The sequence below is a fragment of the Agelaius tricolor genome, unplaced genomic scaffold, assembly GCF_023055355.1.
Source record: "Agelaius tricolor isolate 1412-34295 unplaced genomic scaffold, bAgeTri1.0.p SCAF_25, whole genome shotgun sequence".
Classification (NCBI taxonomy): Eukaryota; Metazoa; Chordata; class Aves; order Passeriformes; family Icteridae; genus Agelaius; species Agelaius tricolor.
In genome coordinates, this window is record NW_027269285.1 from 9,989,052 (window position 1) to 10,015,229 (window position 26,178).

At 44.1% G+C, this 26,178-nt stretch overlaps 1 protein-coding gene across 8 annotated transcripts in view; it reads left to right on the plus strand.

Annotated features, from left to right (window-relative positions):
- The window catches only part of AUTS2 (activator of transcription and developmental regulator AUTS2), an 805,512-nt gene extending 782,303 nt beyond the window's left edge, over positions 1–23,209 (plus strand). For all 8 annotated transcript variants that reach the window (XM_071448244.1, XM_071448243.1, XM_071448247.1 and 5 more), the window contains 9 exons: positions 3,635–3,730; positions 5,003–5,074; positions 6,693–6,722; positions 8,209–8,280; positions 11,840–11,981; positions 12,482–12,559; positions 13,830–13,913; positions 14,763–14,985; positions 20,065–23,209. In XM_071448244.1, coding sequence (XP_071304345.1) covers positions 3,635–3,730; positions 5,003–5,074; positions 6,693–6,722; positions 8,209–8,280; positions 11,840–11,981; positions 12,482–12,559; positions 13,830–13,913; positions 14,763–14,985; positions 20,065–21,304 — 2,037 coding nt within the window. In that variant the 3' untranslated portion in view covers positions 21,305–23,209. The remainder of the gene's footprint in view (positions 1–3,634; positions 3,731–5,002; positions 5,075–6,692; positions 6,723–8,208; positions 8,281–11,839; positions 11,982–12,481; positions 12,560–13,829; positions 13,914–14,762; positions 14,986–20,064) is intronic.
- The last annotated feature ends 2,969 nt before the right edge of the window (positions 23,210–26,178 follow it).

Here is a 26,178-nt window from a genome sequence, read left to right on the forward strand (position 1 = left end):
ATACAAATTAATCATGGAGATAAACTATTTATATTTTATTAATAATTCTGACCTTGAGGAAAGGTCACATTTAATTAACTTACCACTTGTTATAAAACTGAGGAAAGAATTCCTTATTATTAGTCATAGCCAATAGAATATGAAGTATTACATCTTTTGCCATCACTTAGAATTAGTCCATTACACAGAGAATTAAAGACAGAAGACACTGGAGAATTTCAAGCACATTTTACTCATTAAAAGTTATTGTAAATGAGGACAAATATCTCTTAATGGTTTCTCAAATGTCTACAGTTCAGTATCAACTAATCTCAAAATGTTTTCTGCACCATTGGATGGAGCAGGTCCAAATTAAATAGAATTAAAAACAACAGCAGCAACAGGAACAGAGGCTCAATATCAGGCTTTTAAACTGAGAAAATCTTCTGATACCTCTGAAATGTTTTCTCAGCTTTCAGTAAATGCAATATGATAAATGACATTGCAAGATAAGCTAGTTGAAGGAAAAATGATGAAGAAAAGCACAAGTGTATGCCTGGCATATCCAAATCTGTCACAACTTCGTGGTACTGATTTACTCTGGGATGGGATTTGCTCAGTGTTTTCCCACCCCTCATGTCCAGTCTTTGACTTTGCCCAGTCCTGCTTCTGTTCAATTGGCCATTAACTCATTTATTTTGATCTTAAAAGTAGCACACAGTAGTTTGACTTTGCTCAGCCGTGGTCAGAGGGGAATTGGTCTCAGCCAGAGAACCCTGTTAGATTTTAGGGTGGCAATTCCAGTGGAGCTGGATCCTCTCTTAGATCCATCCCCTGCTAGATCCATCCTTTCCTAGATCCATCCCTCCTAGATCCATCCCTCCTAGATCCATCCTTTCCTAGATCCATCCCTCCTAGATCCATCCTTTCCTAGATCCATCCCTCCTAGATCCATCCCTCCTAGATCCATCCCCTCCTAGATCCATCCCTCCTAGATCCATCCTTTCCTAGATCCATCCCTCCTAGATCCATCCCTCCTAGATCCATCCCTCCTAGATCCATCCCTCCTAGATCCATCCCTCCTAGATCCATCCCTCCTAGATCCATCCTTTCCTAGATCCATCCCTCCTAGATCCATCCCTCCTAGATCCATCCTTTCCTAGATCCATCCCTCCTAGATCCATCCCTCCTAGATCCATCCCCTCCTAGATCCATCCCTCCTAGATCCATCCCCTCCTAGATCCATCCCTCCTAGATCCATCCCCTCCTAGATCCATCCCCTCCTAGATCCATCCTTTCCTAGATCCATCCCTCCTAGATCCATCCTTTCCTAGATCCATCCTTTCCTAGATCCATCCCTCCTAGATCCATCCCTCCTAGATCCATCCCTCCTAGATCCATCCCTCCTAGATCCATCCCTCCTAGATCCATCCCTCCTAGATCCATCCCTCCTAGATCCATCCCTCCTAGATCCATCCCTCCTAGATCCATCCTTTCCTAGATCCATCCCTCCTAGATCCATCCTTTCCTAGATCCATCCTTTCCTAGATCCATCCCTCCTAGATCCATCCTTTCCTAGATCCATCCCTCCTAGATCCATCCTTTCCTAGATCCATCCCTCCTAGATCCATCCCTCCTAGATCCATCCCTCCTAGATCCATCCTTTCCTAGATCCATCCCTCCTAGATCCATCCCTCCTAGATCCATCCTTTCCTAGATCCATCCTTTCCTAGATCCATCCTTTCCTAGATCCATCCCTCCTAGATCCATCCTTTCCTAGATCCATCCCTCCTAGATCCATCCTTTCCTAGATCCATCCCCTCCTAGATCCATCCTTTCCTAGATCCATCCCTCCTAGATCCATCCTTTCCTAGATCCATCCCTCCTAGATCCATCCTTTCCTAGATCCATCCTTTCCTAGATCCATCCTTTCCTAGATCCATCCCTCCTAGATCCATCCTTTCCTAGATCCATCCCTCCTAGATCCATCCCTTCCTAGATCCATCCTTTCCTAGATCCATCCCTCCTAGATCCATCCTTTCCTAGATCCATCCTTTCCTAGATCCATCCCTCCTAGATCCATCCCTCCTAGATCCATCCCTCCTAGATCCATCCTTTCCTAGATCCATCCTTTCCTAGATCCATCCCTCCTAGATCCATCCTTTCCTAGATCCATCCTTTCCTAGATCCATCCCTCCTAGATCCATCCTTTCCTAGATCCATCCTTTCCTAGATCCATCCTTTCCTAGATCCATCCCTCCTAGATCCATCCCTCCTAGATCCATCCTTTCCTAGATCCATCCCTCCTAGATCCATCCTTTCCTAGATCCATCCTTTCCTAGATCCATCCTTTCCTAGATCCATCCATCCTAGATCCATCCTCTCTTAGATCCATCCCTTCCTAGATCCATCCCTTCCTAGATCCATCCCCTCCTAGATCCATCCTTTCCTAGATCCATCCTCTCCTAGATCCATCCCCTCTGAGATCCAGAGGTTTCCCACCAAGAATGGGTTTGGAGTGTGATGTTTAGCATCCGTGACTCCCACCAGGGAGCAGTTTGCTGTGTGCTAGCAGCATTTTCATGAAACTGGGAGAGTTTTCTGTCACAACAAGAGCCAAAGGTTCACCAGCAGAGCACAGTGGCAGATTGGGATGTGATTGTTTATCATGGAATCACAGAGTGGGTTGGGCTGGAAGGGATGTTAAAAACCATCTCTTCCACCCCTGCCATGGCAGGGACACCTCCCACTGTCCCAGGCTGCTCCCAGCCCTGTCCAGCCTGGCCTTGGGCACTGCCAGGGATCCAGGGGCAGCCCCAGCTGCTCTGGGCACCCTGTGCCAGGGCCTGCCCACCCTCACAGGGAACAATTTATTTGTTTAATTTATCTGCTTGCTTCCCTTGTGTTTGTCTGCATTAGCACAGAGCAGCATCTTGTTTGTTCCCAAATTCCTTTAGGACAGAGCACTGGGCTCAGGGAGGTCAGTGGAGGTGGGCACGTTTTTGTGCTGAGCATTCTCTCTTTACTAAAACCTCCCATCCATTTTTGGGAGGTTCTGCCTTAACATTTGGTTTGAATACTAATCTTTAACAAATCAGATTGTCTGTCTGCTAATATTAGATGTGGCAGGATATCCTCTCAGACAGACTAATGAAGTAAGAATTGTGCATATTTTCCTCATTTCCTACAGATACCATTAAAATCCCAACCTACTAATGGAGTTTTAATGATACAATATCCTAGAACTCGTAAGGGTTTTTTCCACTTAAACAGGAGATTTCTGAGCCTCATTCAGCTCAGGATTCTTCCTTTTCTCTTGAAACAAGTCACAGACTGAAACCATTTAAAACCTCTCACCAATTTAAAAATTAATAATTGAGGAGCAAATGTCTCCCTTATGCTGTGCTGGCCCGAGGCAGGTACAGGTTGCTGGCTGTCTGATTTTGGAACTGCTTTTAAGCTCTAAACCTCATGACATCTGTGAACATCCCATCGACTGCTTTAACTAACATTGTTGCAATGAGATCACTTCAATGCTTCTCAGTTTTCTCCATGTAACATTTTCCTCCTATTCTGCAGGAATGCTGTCTGTGTCCTCCTCAGCTGCCTGTGCTGGTGGTGACCCAGTGTTGATGTTGTTCTCTTTCTGTTGCAGCTGTTTCACTCCTATCCTCCAGCTGTATCAGGTATTCCTCCCATGATCCCTCCCACCGGCCCCTTTGGCTCGCTGCAAGGAGCTTTCCAACCCAAGGTAAGGCAGGAATTACCTGGGACTGCTCAGGGCAGGGTTGGGCTTAGCAGAGGGTTCACATTCTGGAGAGGCTGAGCTCTGACTTACAGTTTAATTCCACAGGGGACAGTTGTCTTTTCCCAGATTTACCACAAAGAGAAGTTATTTCTCATTAAGTTCAGATACATCTACAAGCATTTTTAAAAAAAATTATTTATATAAAGGCTTGCTTAACTTTAGAAGCAATATAATTAGTTCTGAGATGGTGTGCATTAATGAAAGGTCATGTAATAATCAGGATCTTAAGAAATGGTGTTCATTCTTGTTTACTCATTTCCATAATTACCTGGCAGCTCCAGCACAGTGCAGAACACTGATTTGGCTGTCCTCATGGGTGATACCTGGGAGACAGAAATGTGGCAAGTTCAGGGCTTTTCTTTTTTGTTTTTTTTGGAGTCACTCTTTATTTATCAGTGGGAAGAAGTCAGTCTGTAGTCTTTGCAGCTAAAGACTGAAATCAGGAGTGGAATTTCTGCAGAGGAGAAACCTTCCTTAAATTGGCCCATCCACTCTAATGACTGAATATGTAAATTGCAGTTCATTAGTGAGATTCTTGTCTGTATGGTAATCAGACTGTTAACAACTCTCTTACTTAATTGTCAGTTATGCTGGAGCTGATTTCTATTTTCTTCATTTTGACATAGGAACAAGCTCTGTCTAAATGTAGGGGGGTTGGGTTGGTTTTTTTTTTGTTTGGGTTTTTTTTCCCCCTCACAAAACTGCATTTTATTAACTGACTATTAACATTCAAATAATGGGAAGGGCTTTAATTTTTTCCAAGTGGATGTTTTCCTGATGCCCATATTGTGGCAGTCCCTGTGGATGGAGTTGAGGTCCTTGTGCAGTGTTGCTCTGTGTGCTGAGTGCATCCCTGGTAATCAGCAGAGCAGGGGCTGGGTCCTCCACATGCTGCTTTTGATGCTGTGTCATAAATGTGTTCCTAATCAGGTTTTTCACATTAGAAGATTTTCCAGTTTAAACAGTCACTGTTCCCTCAGTGGTTTTGATTAAACTAATGGGAAGTTGGTGGATAATCAAAGTGTGGATATGGAGATGATAATACTCATATTACTGAGTGGATTATAATGGTTCTCCTTTCCTTTATAAAAAGTTTATCTCCATTGCTTAGACAATGTAATGATAAAGAACTATTATTTTGCACATTCTGTTGCTTGTAGGCATTGTTACTGGTGTGCAGCTCATTAATGTTGTCTCTCCTTGTGGAATTTCCAGACTTCCAATCCTATTGATGTTGCAGCCAGACCTGGAACTGTCCCACATACCCTTCTACAGAAGGATCCACGGGTCTGTAAAAACTGTTTTCTTTTTCTCAAGTAAATCTGTTCCTCCTGAAAGCCTTGAATGCTGGGGCTGCCATCTTGAGAAAGTCCAAATGAACACCCTTAAAGCCAAAGCTGTCTGAGCTGTTTCATCAGGGAGGGCTGCAGAAATTCTTTGGGAACATTTCAAACAGCCCCTGTGCACTGGCAGAGCTCTGTCCTTGATGGCAGCTCTCTCCCCCCAGGCCCAGGGGTAAAGGCATAAAAGTCCAATTCAGTGTAGAAAATGTACAAACCTCCCCAAGATTTGTGTTTGTAGTCTGTAATTGTTTTTAATGTGGGTAATGACAGCTATTCCCTGGGTTACTGTAGCATTGATTGCCCCAGTGAAATACGGATGCACTTTATTGATCACTTGGTGCCTCTGGATTTCTGAGTTCCAGGGGATGTGAACAGCATTTATTGCCTCAGCACTTTGTCCCTCTGCCCAAGGGTTGTTGGTGTGTTTGAATTGATGGCCATTATTTCCATGAGGAACTTCACACTCAAATATTTTTAGCAGAACTCTCAGACAAAAGCACTGAGGAGCTCTCCCTAAAATTCTGAGTTGTGGCACGGCTGAACCTCCAGAGCTGTTGTCTTTTTGTTGGGCTGAGTTCCAGTACTTTGGGTTGCTCAGCAGTGGAGCTGAGGCTGAGCTTTACACCAAGAGGAACCACATTTCTGTTTGTTTGTCTAAGTGCAGAGATAACCAGAACCTCCCATCAGGAAGTCATTTAGCTTTATGTTCCCTTTCAACTGGGAGTGAGTTTCGATTATTTCAAGATGATGCATTGTGCCATCACTGCATCTGCTAAGTACCTTCTGCACCTATAAATCTCCCTTAGTATTGCATTTCAAAACAGAAAATCCAAAACAAATGAGCAGTACCCAATAAATTGAATTATTTCCCAGCATTTATTGATGAAATATGAGCAAAAAAAAGGGGAATAAGAAAAAAATCTACTCAAAAAAAAAACCCTAACAGGCCACATCAAAAATAAAAATGAGAAAATTGGGTTTTTATATGGGCCCTGTTTACCAACATCTGTTTCAGTGTGCTAATAATTAAGGCAAAGCCCATTTATGGCAGAGAGCAGCTCGGGCAGCAGCTCAGCACAAGGCCATGACCTTGGCTGGTGGGTGGGCACAGTGCTGGTGTGCAGGGCATGGCTCACACCCCATTCCAGCCATCCCAGCCCCTCTGTGCCATCAAGCCTTGTCCATTATCCAGCCTTGCCATGAGCTGAGGAGCTCTGAAAGATGAGAGCAGGAGTTTGCCCAAAGGACAGATCTGTGCCTCCATCAGTGCAGTTAACCAGCCATTTCTGCAGCATTAAATCAACAAATTGCTGCTGCTGCCAGGGGCCAGAGCTCTGTGTGAGCCTGGTGGAGCTGCTCGTCACCACTCAGGTGCCACAGCCAGGGGGAGGGGACAGCACGGAGATGGAGGCTCAGGACTAATTATTATCCAAAAGGGCTTCATTTGAAAGTAAAATTCTAACATTTTAATTTAGTCTCTTAATGAAGCAATACAGATTTGTTAATTAGAGCAATTGTTTGAGTGACAGGCGTGTAACCAAGCTGTCATTTCTTCTTCACAGTTGACAGATCCGTTCAGGCCCATGTTGAGGGTAAGAAATCTTCCTGTGCTCCTGTTTGTCAAGCTCGGCTCAGTCCCACCAGGTTGCAGCACAGAATAATCCCAAATGAGAGCTGCCAAGTGTCACCTGGGCAGTTCTGCCCCGCTTTTGGGAGAGCACAGGCACTCCTGCAGCTCCTGATCACTCAGGGACAAGGCAGGGTTTCACAGTTGGAAGTTTTGCTCTTTTCATGCAACCCCTCATGTGAATACTTGGGCTTAAATATTGCTGATCCTTCCATTATGGTTTCCTGAGGCAAATCCTAGAGATCCTGGCAGTGATTCCCTGTTATTTCACTGCACTCTGAAGGAGTTTGCTTTATTATTTTACTATGTGTTTTCTGTGTTACTCAGTTTGATATGTCCCACCCAGGTATCTCACTGTCCACTGTAGATAGACAATCCCCTTCAACCACAAAATATTTTTTAGAAAAGGATCTAAAGATCCAGTTCATCACTCATCCAGAAGGGGTTTTTGTTAATTTTTCAGCACATTCAAGAAAAAGGTCTAGATTTTGCTTTAGTGAACTTAGTAAATCACTAGCACAGCCAGTTTTTGCAAATTAGCAAAAGGCTTGAGTTTAGGGTAGTATGTCTGTGAGATAGAATTTATTTTTTAAATTATTTAATTATTGGTTGATACCCAGCTAGAAATAGAAGACAGACCATGTGCCATAGTTTGTGAAACATTTAATTCAAGTAGCTTAAGGTGACTCTTGAATTCCTGTGATAATTTTTGAATCTGTAGGAGTCATTACTTGTGTCGGTAACTACAGACCCCTAAGTAACAAAATTGAAGAAAGTATCTCTCAAATGAGTCTTTTTCAGACAGTTTCCAGCTGTGCTGGAAATGGAGTACAAACTCAGCAGGAGGCCTAACAAGCACTCTGGTTCCTGCCTCCCTCTCTCCTCCCTGTGACTTGGGGGGACAGGGAGGATGCAAAGACCCCCAGACAGAGTGAATTGAGTCACCTCCATTGTTTTCAGCACATTTATGAGCTGAAATCTTGGGGGGACAGACCAGCAATTACATGAGGGAGTCAGATGAATTTTGAAAACCAGAGTGACCTTTTAAACCACTTCCATTTTCATCATTTGGTGGAAATGCCAATTGTGGAAATGACCTGAGTGTGCAGCTGTGAGCAGTCCAGCTGTGCAGGGCAGCTGCTCACAGGGACACAGCCTCAGAGCTTTCAGCAGCACAAGCTGCACTCTCAGCCAGTGGCATCAGAGGATTACAGGAGTGTGTCCAGCTGGAGCATTCCTGGATAGCCAGATAAATTCCCTAGCAAGGGACAAGTCTTTCCAGTTCTGGTTTTCCAGGAGGATGGAGAGGGAACCCTTTGCTTCCAGTTATCTTGGCGTGGGGATCCCCCAGACCAAACCAGACAGGGCTCAGGGTCTGTTTTCTTCTAGAAATAGAATAGAGCATCACTTCAGGTTTTTGAAAGTTACTGATTCATGTCTTGTTTTTCCAGAAACCTGGCAAGTGGTGTGCTATGCACGTTCACATCGCCTGGCAGATCTACCATCACCAACAGAAGGTCAAGGTCAGTGCCTGGGAAGCCTGGACTGGGGTGGAGGGCACAGAGCAGAGCTCAGAGAGGAAGGGCTGGCTCTCACCTGGGCACTTCTGTGCCATGGCCAGTGCCTTGGTAAAGGCACACACACAGCATTGAGCAGAAATCTCATTGCTGAGGGTTGGTGCAAGGGTGAAAAGCTGAAGGCAGAGTCCCAGCAGAGTGTCTGGGATGTGCTGGAGCCAGGACAGCAGATCCTGGGTAAGAGCTCCAGCTCTGTAGCTAGGAGACAAGGTGGCTTTTATTTATTTGTGGCTGAGGACACAAATGTATCAAGTGGGATTTTTTCCTGGAGACCCTAGGCATGTGTGTCCATTTCCTCTTATTAATGTTCAGGGCAGGAGAGGGTGCAGGAAGCCTTAGGATGCTTTACCAGTGTGGCTGCACAGGCTCTCCTGAGCCTTCCTTCACAACCCCTCATGGCTGGAGGGTGGCACCTGGGTGTGTCCAGGCTGCCCAGGCAGGCACAGCCTCTCAGGGGATGTTGTGTTAGCAGACACTGCCTCACTGCACTGAAGGTCAGGGCATGGGAGCCCTGTTTTAGTTATTTCTCAAGCTCTGAGACTTCAAGGGTGAAGGCCATGAGCAGTTTTCCGTTCTTACTGTAACTGAATTGCCATTGCATGTGGACTCTGGGAAAGTTTCTTGCCCTTTATGGTATTTTCACTGTACCCATCACTTTAAGATCTTGTGTTGCTCCTACAGTTTTTCAGTAAGTCAGGAATGGTTGCTGTTCTTCACTGCTCATACTTCAGGAATCAATAGCTTGTGTTAGAAACTAAAATTACCAGGGAATCCTTAGCACTTTGCAGCTTGTGTGTGCACTTGAATTGTGTAGGGTAGTGCTATAAGAATATGAAGATGTTGAACAGCTATGAAAACCTGCAGCTAATAGAGTTTAAAAATAACCCTTTTAAACAAGGTTGACAGGTTAATTTGCTGCAGTAGACATATCTCTCTTCTCTGCTTCCTTATGTTTCCCCTGCTAGTGATCTTCATTCATCTTCCCATTATCAAAAAAGACAAGATTATAGACCTAGAGAGTTATATGTCCTTTTTTTTTTATTTTATTGAAAAGGTATTTTCTTGAAAAGAAATTATTATTCCCATGCTATCTGTGTCCTTTGAATCTTCCTTGATTTGATATTCAGAGAGAGGTCAAACCAGTATATTTATAACTCACAGTAAATGCCATTTTCATGCAGCCATTTCTTTTACCTCATACTTTTCCACCTTGCATGTTAAAAAAAAAAAAATCAAGAATAAAGCCCAGAAGCACATGAAAGGATGTTGCTCGAGTTTTTGAGGCTGTGCATGATATTTTCAGGAATAATTGAGAAGTGTGTCTGGTCAGTAAGGAGGGGTGGGGTGTCCCTGATACACAGGAACCGTGTCCCCCTCCTGATGTGACCACAAAGGTGAATCTCTGCCCAAAGGCTCACACAGGACAATTTCTCCTTATTCACTGCCGTGGTTCTGAAGGTGCCTTTTCTTCTGCACAAGCTGCAGGTGCTGCCTGAGCACAGAGCAGGGAATCAAAGGGGCTGGGTTCCAGTTTGCATGCAGTGCCACAGGACTGCTGCCAGTAACGATCTGGCCCAGTAATTGCTTGCAGAGGGCAGCAGCAGGCACTGAAGGAGCAGGCACAATGGGAAACTTTAAAACACAACCTTCCTGACCTCAGGAAAAATTGCATGCAGCTGTGGATGCTGTTAGGCTGCCTGTGCCTCTGCTGCAAGACCTGGGTAACCTCTGCACACCTCAGGGATTCAACAGGGCTGCACAGCAGTCAGGGCACAGAGCACATTTACACCCTCCTTACACTGCCCACTGCTCAGGAGAGGATTTATGCTCCATATTTGGGCCTCTCTCCTTTAGGAAGGGCCTTACAGCCTGATCTAAGGGCAGTGCAGACATTTACATTGATTTTTGTGGGCAGCATGCTCAGGTGTTACACATTTTCTGGAAATACATTAGGAAGGATTGGCACCCAGGGGCTGCTCTCCTGAACAGCAGCTGGGGAGAAAAGAAATCTGACCATTTCCCTGGTACTATTTTAAGGTGAACCAGCACATTCAGAAATCTTTTAACACATCCATGGTATTCCTGTTCCTCTTCAGACAGGGGATTTGTTCGTTATTTAGAGCAGCACCATTCATATGGCTGCAATTAAAGCTTCAGCCAGCTTTTGCTATTCTGAGTAATGCCTGTCAGGGTTTATAACTTGGTTGTTAAAAAAGAATAAAAAGAGTTCACAGCATAAAAATCTGGCACACAGGCTTCAAGTGAGGCATTTGTATTTTCTGAACTCCTTTTAACTATTAAAGCACTTCAGTGTTACTTCCTTAAAAGACTTGACCTTGACTTGGCAATTTCAGTATTCTTGCAGGCCATTATCTCCAGACATAGATAATGCCTTTGTTTCCTTTTTCCTTTCTTGTTTTCCTTTTTTTCTTTTTTTTTTTGTTCTCATGACTACACAGACATGTTTCTAGCACTTGAAAAACAGCTATGAGGCACACACATTAATTTGATCATAACTTTTTAATATGCATATTTATATCATTGCAATAGGGGCTGGCACAGTATTAAATACTGATTTATAAAGCGTAGCCTGCTCCAGAACTACTGTTAAGATCTCCTGGTTCCTTGTTACCCATTTAGAAATCCTTTCAGCTGCCCTGCACAATTAATCAGCAATCTGCATTTAGGGAGTTCTGGCAGCACAGGTAATTGGGAATTTGGTTTTCTTCCTTCATTCTATAAAACTACTGAAGTGGGCACCCCTGAAATGGGGATGTGGCACAAAGAAGAGCACATCCTTCATCCACTTATCACTCACAGTGCAGCTGCCTCAGCAAATTCCCCTCACAAGAGGGAGGCTGCTGACTCCAGCACATGTAAATAAAGACATGCACTACTTTGGGTGTGGAGTGGGAGCTGTCAAAGTGGGACTCAACCACTCCTGCTCTGCAGTCTGGTCCTTTCAGCCCCTCTTCAGGCTGAGGGGCACTGGAGGGTGCTTTGCATCCAGCATTTCTTGGTGGCAGCTTTCCCTGGGAAATGAGTGCTTCTGGTGTCCATGTCTGGTCTTTCAGCACCCCTGCCCAGCTGGGACCAGGGCCAAGCTGGCATTCCCATTTAATTATTGTGGGACAGACCTGTCCTTACAGCTCAGCAAGTGTCTGAGGCCTCTTCAGAGAGTTTTATGTTTGTTGTTGAAGGCAGCTCTGTGCTGAACATCCTGGAGGGATGGGTATGAGCATATGTGAAAACACTGGTGAAATTAGCAGGAAATATGCAAGAGCCTGAGCTTTTCCCTCTTTGCCTTAGATCTCCCTTCCAGGAAAACAGCTGTGCTTGGGAGTCCCAAAATCCAATATTTGTGCACCTGTGCTTGGGGTCCCAAAATCCAATATTCTTGTTAAAACATCAGTATGAATGAGCTGCTCTACCCACATCATTCTGGAAGTGCCTTTTGCTGTTGTCTTTTCAGACAGTCTCTTCCAAGTCCTATTTTCCATTTCAGAAACAGATGCAGTCTGACCCACACAAGCTGGACTTTGGCCTGAAACCAGAATTTCTGAGCAGGCCACCAGGCCCCAGCCTTTTTGGAGCCATCCACCACCCCCATGACCTGGCTCGGCCATCAACTCTCTTCTCCACAGCCAGTGAGTACTGAAAGTGAAATCCCCTTCTTGCTCCTTGCTCATTAAAATGCTGATCCTTGCCATGAATTTCCCTTAAGGTTTGGCTTATGAACTCTCTGCAAGACATGCCAGGGGCTATTAGTCTATTTGATAAATATTTTAAAATGATTCTGTATGCTTTTATAAAAAGCCCAACCTGCTGGAACACTGCTAGGTAGTAAAGGAAGGAACATTTCCTCACAGAGTGATGTCTGATGCATCGTGGAGATCAGTGTTGGAAATAAGGTGTATTTCACACACATTTCCTTTTTGTTTCTGACCTGAAACATTCATTCCCCTGCATCCCTTATCATCTAACTGGGTATTTCTGTTTGGAAAAGCAGCTGCTCTTTGCATAGGACCCTGTGAGCCCCATGCAGGGCACAGCAATGTCAGCTGTTAAAGACAGGACAGCCCAGAGCACAGCAAGTCCCTCTGTGAGCCTGTGCTGGGAATTGACCCCTTTTGCTTTGTTTTGGCAGGTGGGGGGCATCCAGCTGGAACCCCTTTTGGCCCACCACCCCACCACAGCAACTTCCTGAACCCAGCTGCTCACCTAGGTACGTCCTCTCAGCTCGGGGGTACAGCTCAGGCATTGACCACTGAGAAATGACAACTTCCTGTGGGGAGACACTCTGAGCATCCTGCTTACTAACCTTTACAAATGGCACATTTTAGCTGTTTACTTTTAGTCTTTACCAGGTAGAAGTTCTAAATACACAGAAAGTGTCACTGACTGTGTTTTGAAATACCTTCTGGACATTAGAGGAGCAGAGTGACAGGGCTAGCTGGGTTTCGTTTGAGTTATGCTTTAAACCAGTCCAAAAAATGCCTTAAGGGCAATGTTTCAGATCACAGAGATGTTTATTTTCCTAACTCCTACTTAGATATCTGGTTTTCCATTAAAGTGAATAGGAAACATAGCTTTAAAATCTTGTGATCTGGCTTCATGTGTCAGTTAGTGAAAACTGGTGAATACCCATTTAAAACCAGAACTGCCCAAGTTACCAGATGTTGTTATTTCCTTTCTAGCTTACTGCTTTTGTAATAAGGTGATTTGCCCACTATGGGAGCATCCAAGACCAAGACTTTACATTGGCATTTTATTTTGCATGGGGAAGCATTTGGGAGGGTCACCAAACTGGTACAGCAAACAGACAATGCAGGTTTATCATTCTGCACTTTGCTGCCTGTGGAAAATGCTGGCTTTGGGCTTCTTTTTCTCTGTGCTGATATCTACCAGAAGTGACTTCATCAAAATTGTTAGGCTGCTCCAAAATAAAGTGAGAATTTGCTTTATATGATTTTTCCGTTGCCTGTATGCATTAACTAAAAAATTTTTCCAGCATTTTTCAGTCCATACTAGTTTTTTGTGTAGTATGAACAATAAACACCAAGGGAATCACAGAATGCTCTGGCCAGCATGACATATCAGTGGAACAGGACATTTTATTTATACCCTGGCTTTGGTTTAGGAGACATGGCCTGAAGGTGTTTGGAGCACAGTTGCCAGAGTTAATGATAATGTCTGACTAGCAAGGGACATTTCCTGAGGAAAGAAATAAAAGGAAGTAAAACCAGAGATGTTTGCAGGTTTCAAATGAAGTATCATGTCCATTTTAACATCTTGATTTCCTTTAAGAGGAATTTTTTTAGTAGATGATGCCATGGGTATGGCCAGGAACAAAGTCAATGTTTTGTGTCCCAGCCCCTCAGAACTCTGCTGTGTGTGGGGGGAGCTGGGCACAGCTGGGGTGCAGAGGGGTGCCCAGGGGTGCTGGGTGGGAGCTGGCAGCCTCAGGGGTTTCAGCTCTTTGTGTTGGTTTGCAGAGCCCTTCAACCGGCCGGCATCGTTCAGCGGCCTCACCGCCGTGGGCAGCAACGCCTTCGGGGGGCTCGGGAACCCCACAGTCAGTGAGTACTGGGCCACGGCCCTCCCTGCTCTGCAGCCTGCCAGGGCCACTCAGGGGACTCTTGGCTCTCTTTTGTACTGGTTGGTTACATCACCTACCACTAAAAGATGGGAATTTGGAAAAGAACCTTTTCCAGTTGTCAGTAAATTGGTTTTTGTTAATTACTTAATAGTTTGGTTTCAACCTAGTGCTAAATGTTACCATTACATTGTTCATTAAAAAAATAGAGCCTTTGAGTGTGAAATTTCCCACAGTTTTGTTGCATGTTCAGAAGTAAATAATGTGTGCAGCTAGGGAGCTGTGGATGGAGATTTTTTTTTCCTTTCTCACCAGTAATTCAGGCCATATGCCTGGAAAAGATCACTAACCTGCATTTACTAGTCCAGGTTCATCAACATTTTTCTAAATTTAGCCAGTCACAGAAAATCATCCTTTTAAAAGTCACTCTTTTTCTTCATACTTCAAATCTGGCATGATTTTGGTCACATATTATTTTATTTTGGTTCAGGATCAAATGCAACAAGTTCCATTATTTATAGTCCCTATAAAAGTCATTTCCTGATGTCTCCAAAACATTTGGAATAAGGGTCATTGTCACTTTTATCTTACTTCATCCCTTGTCAATTTTATCCACAGCATTTCCCTTTCCAATTAAAAGAGCTGTCAGATGCCTGCCCATTTTTAGGAATGAGACCCTCTAATGAATCTCTGTTAATTTCCTTTCCTTTTCCAGCTCCCAATAATATGTATTCATTTTAACTCTGAGTGCTGTAAAAGTTGTTTTGGTAAGTACCTTCACTAGAGCATACCTTTTTCTTAAACCTTTTTGTTTTCCACTTCACCATTTCAGCACCCAACTCAATGTTCGGCCACAAGGATGGCCCCAGTATGCAGAGCTTTAGCAACCCTCACGAGCCCTGGAACCGACTGCACCGAACTCCTCCTTCGTTCCCGACCCCTCCGCCCTGGCTGAAGCCAGGAGAGCTGGAGCGCAGTTCATCTGCTGCAGCTCATGACAGAGATAGAGATGTAGATAAACGAGACTCATCTGTTAGTAAAGATGACAAAGAAAGGTACGAAAGAACACTTCCAAGAATTGTCTAGTTCAAAGCTTGGGGCTCCGTTCCGCTTTTAACCCTCCCCAGCCTGGCACCTTGTGAACCCAGAGCTTCACCCGAGGCACACCTGGAGCTGTCCCCAGGGTGGCACCACGGAAGAGGCAGGTTTGCAGCTCAGGTGTTCCCCTCTGCAGGGTTTCTCTTCCCACTTGCACCTCACACTTCACCTGAAGGAGCTTTGCTGGAGCCCAGCTCAGGCAGTGTTAAGTGGGAATAGAATCAAACCCACCCACTCTTACCTTATTCACATTGTCATAGGTCTCTTGAAGGGTTAACATGGAGATAGTGCCTGACAGCATGGAGGAAAGGATTCTGAGGTCTATCAGATGCTTATCTGCACCTTCAAATACTTAAATATCTTTGTAAATCAGACCTTGTCTGCAAAACACTTTCTCCCTCCTCAAAAACAGCCTCACCAGAGGGACCAGTGCTAAAGGTGTGAGATGAGAAGACTAAAATGCACCAGGAATGTCATGTGCCAAAACCATAGCAAGCTTCAGAGCATGCAGTTCATGAAAAGCACCTTCTTTCCCCTCAAAGAAGCCCCTACACTTGCACTGCTGTTAGCACACCTTCCAACACAGCTTCTTTCTATTCAGTGTTTTACATGGACTTGCATGCTCACATGTCCAGGCTGGGAAGGGTTAATGGAAAGTAAAACCTGGTCATATTTATTTTTTGTCAGGACTGTTCCCATTATTCAGTTAACGCAGTAAAAATTCCTCTTAACATTGAAGTACCAAATTTATAAGAGTTTGCCATTCAGCAAGTGTCATGCCTTCCTTGAAAACTGTAGAGAGGCTGATTTCAGCTTTTTCAGTTGTGGCTTGATGGCTTTCCTGTTAAGTTTGCACATTACTTTACTACATAATGGCTATTTGTTTCTAATATTTTAATCTAAAAGAATATTTAGGAGATGTGCTTTTCTGACTTCTCTGTCACTAACCCAAAGATATGCATTAGTAGCCTTTTCTAAAAGAAGTTATGCTAACACATTAGATATTCTAAAACTACATGTAAGAGCTTTTCTACATTGTTCTAAAAGAAAGGCTAACTACAGATCTTTTCACCTACATTTTCCATTTGGAATATTTTCTGTTTGGTAGCATAGCTTCATTATTTTCATGTCTGATGTTAATGCTTCAAAAGAAATCGCTGTTACAAATTGGGTTTTCTGTCCTGCAAAAGGCTTAAGCATGTGAGTAACTTTACTGGCTTGAATGGCAAAGCATTTTAGTTACTATGAACTGGGTAGTCTGTAGAATTATGTGATTATTTTGGTTGTTGTTTTGTTGTTTTCTCATGGAGTGTTCTATTGAAGGAAATCTCTCACTGAAAACATTCATTGCAAGCTGCTTTGGCATTGCCTGAACTCCATATCATAGCTCAGAACATATTTCTGTTCAATAATTTGAGAGCTTAGCAGTAAGCATCATCCATCCCTCACACTTGTGCACAGTTCCAGCCTGCAGTGAGTGCAGTCCTGGTTTCACCCCTGCAGTGCTGCTGTGTGCCCAGGCTGTGGGCTGGGACATGGCACTTTGCAGCATCTTCACTCTCTGGGCTGTGTGAGGAAGGCTGAGAATCCCTTCCCAGAGCTGTGCTCCCTGTGCAGAGAGTGTCTGAGGAGTTGAGAGCCTCTCCCACCTCCTCCTTACATCCAGGGGCACCCAGTGGGATGAGCACAGAGCTTTCTAGTTGAGGTCCCAACCTTTGTTATCTATTTGAAATGAATTTGCCCGAGCAGGAAGAGCTGGGAATCACACCCAGAGGTTTGATTTCATCTCAAAATCACCTGGACATCAAGGGTCTAACTGTACCAACCCAGGAATGGCCCAGGAAGCCAAAAGCATTGAGCTCAATTGGAGCTCCCCAGCTAAGGTTGGATTGGGGTGGGGTGGAGATCCCTGGTGGCTCCTCTTGGATCAGCTGCATGGCCTGTGCACCAGAGCCCCTGCCAGGCAGGCTGGGAGGTGAATCCTCAGACAGCCCAGAGAGTACAGAACTGCAGCAGTGACCCTTTCCTGGCTGGGAGTGGCACTGCAGAGCCCTGATGGCTCCTGGAACACTGCATCTCCCTTCCAGCTCTGGGTATTCTGGGACTGATGGATTGCAGTTGTGGAGGGTTTTTTTTAAAGACTCTTTTATTCCAGCCCAACATTAGGGGAAAAAAAAAAGTAAAAATAGCAAATGTGGAAAGCAGGATTTGTTCCTTTTCAGTGGTATTTTGTTTAAAAGATGTCACTGAACACTTCCAGTATAATCATAATGGCATTTAAGGGTCTGCAGTCCTAGAGCATTAAACCAAACCAACCAAGAATCTGTTGATCTTTCAATCAATATAAAATGAGGCACACACCTCAGCATAAGAAATTCAGTATTTTTCAGTGTAGCACACAGCCTCAGAACTTCTCTTACTTGGTAATAAGTTCATTGGATAATGTGATTTTAAGTTTCTTCTTTGTGGAGGCAGTGGCTTAGAGCTGTTCTTATATTATCAACCTCAGGAGCTCTTGACAAATGTGAGGATTAAAAAGTTATTCCTTCTCTGTCCACTGGACTATGTGCAGTTAGTTCCCTTAAATGAGCTGGATAATCAGGAGCCTCTTGAGATGTTACCACAGGACTGTCACTGAATACAATGACATTGGCAAAGGAATTTGTCATTTTGGTTGCACATATATTTCTCCTTAATTACAGAAAACAGCTGTTATTTTTTCCACATTTTATATGTCATTTAAAGTACTCCAATTATATAGGAAATTGATTAAATATCAACAAAAGGACTGAATGAGCTTTCCTAGGGAAATAAAACAATTAAGGGTACCCTCTGAACTAGTCCCATGAGCAAAATAAATAAAAGATCAGGTATTGCAGAGCCCACAAGCCAGTGTTTTCCCAGCAAAGTAAAAGAATTGAACCTTCATGTTGAGAATCCTTCACTGGAGGGCCTTGACTTCATCTCCCTGTGTCCAGATGTGGAAGCTGTTAAATGCCTCAACTCTTGGTGGAAAGCAAGTGGAGGGAAATTAGAGCCAGGATGTGATTTCCAGACTGTTCAGGTCCCATTGAATGAAGGCAGCACCTGATCCCAAGCAGTGAAGTGCTGGACAGTGCAGACCAGGCAGGGCTGGTATCAGATGCTCTGTCTTCCAAGTGTTTTCCAGGAGTCACATTCTGGACTTTGGAGGTCTCTCAGACACGGCCCATGAAATGACAGTTTCAACAGTTCAGTCTAGACACATCAAAAAGATGCACCTGGTGACATGAAAATGAGAGTTTCCTTCTCCACAGGCATTTTTTCTGCATTTGCTGCAGTTTCACTGTCCAAAAGTACCTAGAGCTACAAATCTTACACAGCTCAGCAAAAAAAGTCGGTGGCAGAAATTGTACAGATGAAGGAGCAAGTGTTCACTGTGAAGTCACCCTCTGAGCTGCCCTTCAGCAGCCACTACTGCTGATCTTGCCCAGAGTGTCACCTGCTGGTGACACCAGCACCAGAGAGACACCATGTCAGCTGAGGGGAGCCCTCACTGCTTACCCTTTCCACAGAATCCCAGAATAGCTGGGGTTGGAAGGGACCTCTGGAGATCATCCACTCCAACCCCCTGCTGAGGCAGGGCCACCCAGAGCAGGTGACACAGGAATGTGCCAGGTGGGTTTTGTCTTCAGAGAGACCTCCCTGGGCATCCTCTTCCAGTGCTCTGCCACCCTCAATGGAAAGAAGTTCTTTCTTATGTTGAGTTGGAACTTCTTGGTTTTAGTTTCTGGCCATAAATAATTGTTGCCTTTAACAGCACGTTGTCCCTTACCCACATGGAACAGAATTTCCATGCTCAGCAAACAGCATGTGTCCAGCACTGAATATGTGGAGCTGTCTTTATGGAGAGATTCCAACTCAGAGGTCAATTGAAATTACTAAGAGGTTAAAATCACTGGAGCTGAGGGATTAGATTCACCTTGTGAATTTCATTAGTTTTAAATGGGAGAGCTTTTTCACTTAGCATTGCCCATAACAACTCCTGGTCAACACTACTTCCTGAAAATAATTGGTATGGAACCCATTTCCATATTTAGATTTTTGTTCACTGCCAGACAATAATTCCCCAATCTTTTGTACACCAATACTAGGTTTGAAAGATGGAATGAATTCACAGTATTTTCTGACTTTGTAGCATTGGTTCTGTCCTGCTCAGCTTGTTTTAACCTAGAAATGGAAGGGGTTGGTCATCTAAGAAGCTGCTGACTCCAGGCATGATGTTTTCAGAGCGAGTCTGAAGGATGGAGGGACAGAGCAGACTTATCTCTGCTGAGGAGGTCAGCACAAATCTGTGTGATGGGCAGCTCTGTTAAACACTTGCACTGGGAGTCACTGCACACTCAGGAAGTGCCTTCCTGTCAGAGGGCTGTGTTGGCACCATCAGTACTGGTGGTGCTCAAAAGGATTTTGCCTCAGTTTGAAGTAAATGGAATTGCAAAAAGTAAATTGAAAAGCTAGACATTTGAAAAGAATAGAGGAGAGAAATTAGTAGTGTACAGGGGTCTGGAAATGTTTTTAAAAGCCATTTGAAAAATAGTAATCTGTTTTCCCAAATGTATTCTTAATAGAAGAAGTAGGTAGAATACTCTTAACCATGTAATTTGTATTTAATTCCCTCACGTTTTGGATGAAATGAGTATGTTTTTACTTTTCTCTCTCTTCTTTGCAAACATTTAAAGTCTTTGAAATAAATACATGTCCTAGAGCTAGATTCCCATGGGAGCCTTCTGTGGAGTTCAGTGTTTGAGATCTCAGCCAGATTCTTTACAGAGCAGCTTTGGAGATCTGCAGCTGCTCTGATGAGATAACAGAGTAGGCCAAGTTTAGAGATGGGATGTTCTTCTGGAGTTTTGGGTGTGCCAAAGGCGCAGTGCCTTTACCAGTGCACGTCACCAGCTCTCTGCAAAGCCACGAGTAGAAAGCCAGGCACTCTGATGCTTTGTTTACTTTGCAGAGCTTCTCATGCCTTCATTTCACACTTCTCTTTCTTGTAGGGAGAGCATTGAGAAAAGACACTCCAGCCATCCTTCGCCAGCACCTATCCATCCAGTAAACTCCCTCGGACATAACCGCAGCTCAAGCGAGCAGATCAGGAGCCATCTGAATCCCGAGGTTCGAGAAAAAGAGAAACCCAAAGAACGAGAGAGGGATCACTCAGAATCTCGGAAGGAGATTAATGTTGAAGAGCACAAGGTGAAGGACAGCTACGTTTCGGAGAAAGAAGGCCTGAGCCATGAAAGGGGAGTGGTGGAAGAGTCTAAGCAAATGCCCAGGGTTCCTTCCCCCTATGCCAGGCCCCCCGTTGTGGAGAGCACCAGGCCCAACAGCACTTCCAACCGCGAGGCCGACAGGAAGAACGAGCCGGCGTACGACAACCCGAAGAAAAGCAACGAAGTCAAGGTGAAGGAAGAGCGAAAGGAAGACCATGATGTTCAGCCTGAGGGACCTCAGACTCATAGGTCATCTGATCAGCCACCACCTATATCCACATCCAACGTCCACCCAAGTCCTTTAGTGTCTATGCCCATGACTGTAGGTGTGACTGGTATACATCACATGAACAGCATCAGTGGCCTGGACAGGACTCGCATGATGACCCCTTTTATGGGAATTAGCCCAATTCCTGGTGGAGAACGTTTCCCCTATCCTTCTTTCCACTGGGATCCAATGAGAGATCCCTTGAGAGATCCCTACAGAGAGCTGGATATTCATCGGAGAGACCCCCTGGGCAGAGACTTTTTGCTAAGAAATGACCCCCTCCATCGCCTCTCTACGCCAAGGTTGTACGAAGCAGACAGGTCATTCAGGGATCGGGAACCTCACGACTACAACCACCACCACCACCACCACCACCCTCTGTCCGTGGACCCGCGCCGGGAGCACGAGAGGGGCGCCCACCTGGACGAGCGGGAGCGGCTGCACATGCTCCGCGAGGACTACGAGCACGCGCGCCTGCACTCGGTGCACCCCGCCGCCCTGGACGGGCACCTGCCCCACCCCGGCCTGCTCACGCCAGGACTGCCCAGCATGCACTACCCCCGCGTCAGTCCCCCCACGGGACACCAGAACGGCCTCCTCAATAAAACTCCCCCCACAGCAGCTCTCAGTGCCCCTCCGCCTCTTATCTCCACGCTGGGCCCTCGGCCCGGCTCTCCCAGAAGGACTACTCCTCTGTCCACAGAGATGAGAGAGAGGCCTCCCTCTCACACCCTCAAGGACATCGAAGCTCGATAAGCAGAGTGAGACTCAATGAAAACCAGAGCAAGAGGGACAAAAACCTTGTAAATGAACATAATATAAAGACCTTCTTACTAGTCATTGATACAGACTGGGGATGTGACCCAGTGTACAATATGTATAGACCTGAGTGCAAAGATTTTGAAATGATTTTTTTTGTATATTATATGTTGAAATTTTCCAGATCTTTTAGCCAATGTTCCATATGTTCCTCGTGTCTCCTACTCTATTTTATTTCTAGCTTAAAAATTTCAAAATTTGAACTGAAGAACAAGACATCAGTCTGAGTGATTTGACTAGAAACAAGCCACCACCAATTTCAACCCTACAAAGCTCTTTCAAACCAGAAGTGAAGTCAATTGTAGATATTTATGTAAAAAGATTGCTTCATGGATTAATGGTTCATATATGCAAAAAGGGTAAGATGAAAGCTTTACTTTGTACAAATGTAAATAGATAAAATTAAGTAACATAATACATTAATACTTCTTAAACTGTGCTATTTGCAAACTTAATATTGATCAACACAGTCTGCTTATGCTGTGTTACTTATATTGTTATAGACAGCTAAACCCCTTCAACTATGCAATGAATTTTAAGGCTTTTCACAAAAGCCTTTATAACTCAAAGGAGCCTTTTCAACACACAACATAATTAAAGTCATATTTTCCCTGAACAAGCTCATTTCTAATGGAAGCCTACTTCTCTTGTTTTGATGAAGAAACAGCCCTTCAGAGGTGTAGTTTTCTGTGTGAACCCTTGCATCAGGCTGCTGAGGTCACTGTAACTCGTGTGTCCCTTGGATGGTGTCAGGATTAGTGCTCTGTGATCACTGACATGGAGTCATGGAAGATTGGGTTTCAGTCATATTAATCTGGGTTAAATGGTAATAATGGAATGCTGGAGATTTTCCAGAACTTTTGTCACTTAACATGTCAAATTTATTTTGGGGGAGAACATCTGCTTATAGCCATTCATGTCTGGTTTTATTGCCAGTGTGTCATTTTTATCTGTACACACATTTTTTGTGTTAAGTGATTTTTAACTACATTGAAACAAATCCTACAAGAAAGTGAATACTTTTCTAAATGATGGATATGTTTTCACTGTGGATCAGTAGTTTAATTAATGAACTCCATTGCAGATTTCATAATGGAATTTGTTGTATTTCAGTTGGTAATAAAGTCTGTGAATAGCTAACAGGTCAGCCTTGTTGTTCCCTAATCATAGAAGACATGAAATAACCTGAAGAACACGGTCCTTTTTAAAAATATGCATCAATCTTCTGAAATCTGTCTTTTCATAACACACTTTTTTATAATGTGTTGAGTTTCTTGTCTAAATATTTGGAGAGAATATGACTTTATCAGAGAGAATTCAATATCTTGTCTACTGGACTGTAAAATATATGTATGAAATAAAATTAGTTCCATTGGTCTTCTAGTGTATTAAAGTGCTATCTGAAGTTGTTACCCTGTTTTGGCAAAAAAAAAGAAAAAAAAGAAAAAGTTAACTACAAACAGTTGTTTCTAATGATCAGAGATCTATTTTAGTAGTCAACTGAAGGTTTAGTTGTGAGCTTCAGATTTTTGTGAACTCCAGATGTTGTGCAGTGTTTCTTTTTTTTTTTCTTTTTTTTTTTTTCTACAAACAAAAGGAAAAATACAAAAAAGTCCCAACCCTGAGGAATATGTACACTGGAACCGTAGTGGTAGCTTTCAGTATTGTAAAGAGATTGTTATATACAAACCTTTTTGCTGTTTATCCTGTATGTAATAAAGTCCTTTCTAGATCCTATGTGAACAGAAAAGTGAAGCGGCTCTCAATCTTCAGCATGTTTCCTCCTCAGCGAAGACTTGTGTAATGTAAATTGTGCCATGTTATTAAAAAATGTGAACTAAACTGCTAGGTGCTTCTTTGTGTGCAGTACCCCATCGTTGTATGGGGAGGAAGTGCTTTTTCCCAACAGTGGGGTTTTGTTCAGGAGTAGCTGTTAAAATTGGAAAGGCAATGGCAAGCTTTCCTAAGCCATCTTACTGGAATCCTTAGCACTGTCAGGGAAAAAGAAGCAGAAAGGAGACCAGATCCTTGGCTTGTCCATGTTCTTTAAAATACAGTAGCACTCTACTTGGATAGATTTCAATTAGACCATAATCTTGGTCTGCTGGATGCACATCATTAAAAAGCTGAGTTACTGAAGGAAGGCAGGACTGGATGGCCACAGAAGGATGTAACTGCTGGAGCCCCACAAGGCAGGGTCTGATTGAGAGCATCATCTTCCAGGCTCCTCTCATCCTTACAGAGGAGCCTGCCAGCTCTGGCAGCGTCTTCAGGAGGGAAGAAACACGGTCTTGATTGTCCAGGCTCTGATCCTTGGGAGCAAACTCTTGCTGATGGTCCTTAATTCCCAATTAAGCCAATGAGCCCTCGCTCCCAGAGTCTGGAAAGCATTGAGGCATTTCAGTCCCTTTGAATTCAATTTCAATGCTCCATGCCTTTGAAGGTCCACGTGTCAAGTCTTGTACTGGTGATGCTCAGAGGAGTATGCCTGAAAGGTGTAGTAAGAGATGAAACAAGATTTTTAATGCTTTTAAACGTCTTCAGGTGCATTCACTGCTTTTCAGAAGTTTGATATAGGGATGTTAGCTTGCAGGTACAGACAATTTGATCTTTTTTGAAGGGTTTTCTATTCAGGATATTTGTCTTAAATCCTCTATTTTTCAATTCACTTGTGTTTAAGAAATGAATTTCATTTAAAGACCATGCCAGCTACCATCTGTGGGAATGAAATGAGTCATAAGTGTATTAATTCTGTAGGTTGTGTGAGATTTTGATCATAGAAAACCCTCAGTGTGCTTTATAGCAACCAGGAACTTTGCTTTAGGTTTTCAAGTCCCACCTTCCCAAATTCCAACTAATTTTCCACATAGCAGCTTCCTGTCACTAGCTGAGATGCCAAATACAGTGTTTACGAAGGGAATCTTTGAAAACAGTCCTAACATTTGTTTCCCTGTACGTTGTTCATTTTATGCCATGGTTGGTCTCTTCTTTTTTAACTTCCTATGTTTTGATCTTTGGTTTTCCTTACTGAGACTTAGCTCCAGCCTGGTTTTCTGCTTTTCATACCTTACTGCTCCCCTCTTTGCCAGTCCTGTCCTCTTTCATGGCCTAGGGCAGCTAAATCTTATCAGAGGCAGCAATAAACACTGCAGATTTTTTACAAAAGTCATATTGTTGTTCCTTTTTACCTTTGCCTGTATAAGCTCACGAAAACTGTAGTCCTTGCTGGACTGGAAGATAGGCAGATGGAGGTTGGGGACGATTTTTCTGCAAGTATTTTCATTTGCTGTGGCTGTGCCTCGTTGAGGAAATGTTTAGTATCTGTTCGTGCAGCTTTGAACTCTAATTACGGCTTCACACGTGCAGGTGACTCTGCTGAAAGGCTCTGGACATGAACCAAGGTCCCAGAGCAGTGGTGCTGCACTTCCAGAGGAGCTCCTTGGCTCACTGCTTGGTTTCTGGCAAGGAAGAAGAGTGAGCAGTGGTTCAGAGACCAAGGACGCCAGTTACACAGGGCTGAGTTAATTGCCATGGTGGCTTGGTTAAGTCCCACCTGGATAAACCAACTTCGTTCTCTGGACCCCACCTGCCAGCTTTGGAGTGGCAGTGCTTGAATTCAGGTGATCTGGAGCACGATTCCAGTTAAATGGTCAGAATTGCCCTTGGAGTGTGACTCTGCCTGAGCTGTGGATGGAGGCTGGCCTCTAACTCAGCTGCCTGGGAATTGCATTGCAAACGAGTGGTGGGGCTGCCTCCTGCCCTGCTGATGTCCTGGCCCCATCAGATCCTTCCTGCACATGTTAAAAAGCAATCCTGGCCATTCCTTACATGAAGCTCTTTGGGACACAGTCTGTCTCTTACTTTGACTGCACCATGATTGGTGCCCTTGGTTGGGGTAACTGAGCATTGTCCAGTGCAGCTATACTGCAGAAATTATTTTAGTCATGCTAAAACTGAAGCTTCAGTGAATAAGCAACGAAAACCTGCATAAGAAACTCCCCATTTTTGCTAGCCAAGGAGAACCAGAGCTGTAGGTGGGATCTGGCTGTTCTCCCTGTGCCCTGTCTCCTGCTGGAGGGGCTTGGGCTGTTTGTGCCTGTGGGCAAGGTGAAGTTCCCAGGTGGCTTCTCTTGGGGTCACACCCTTTCTTTTTCCACTGGTATCTTGCAGCTGAAATCGTGTTAGCACAAAGATATTTCCTGATGATAAAATAGATCCCCCTCCTCATTTGTGCACTGTGAGGCTGCATACAGCAACAGGTATTTATGGACATCAAAATGCACATGTGCTGTCAGGTACAGTACCAGGGAAGAAGCTCAATCCAGCAAGGAGCAAAGTATAAAATCCTGGTGCCACCCTACAATCTCACGGCTGTTTTGCTGCCATCTGATGTTCCCTCTGCTGGTTCTGGTGATACAGACTTCAGTACAGCATTATCCCTATTTTATAAACAGAGAAGTGCTGCTGGGAACCCCAAACACGGAGTCACCGGGGTGATAGCAGGCACCTACTGCCCAAGTGATCTCAGGAGTCACCCAGGGCAATTGGTTACTGCCTGAGCCACTGGGGAACAGAGAAAAAACCCGAATCAGGCAAATTGCAGAGTCAAGGATGGCAGGAAATGAGGAATTTCTGAGTTCCTCCTTTGGTTCTAGAAAGTACTTTTAACCCTCCATATTAACAAATTGTGGCATCTCAGACTGCTAAACTTACCTGTGAAGGTAAGAGTTTTACCTATTTGTTGATAATTCAAGTATTGACCCAAGCTGATAAGGGCTGTGGTCATTCTGGTTACTAAGGGCAGATTTGCT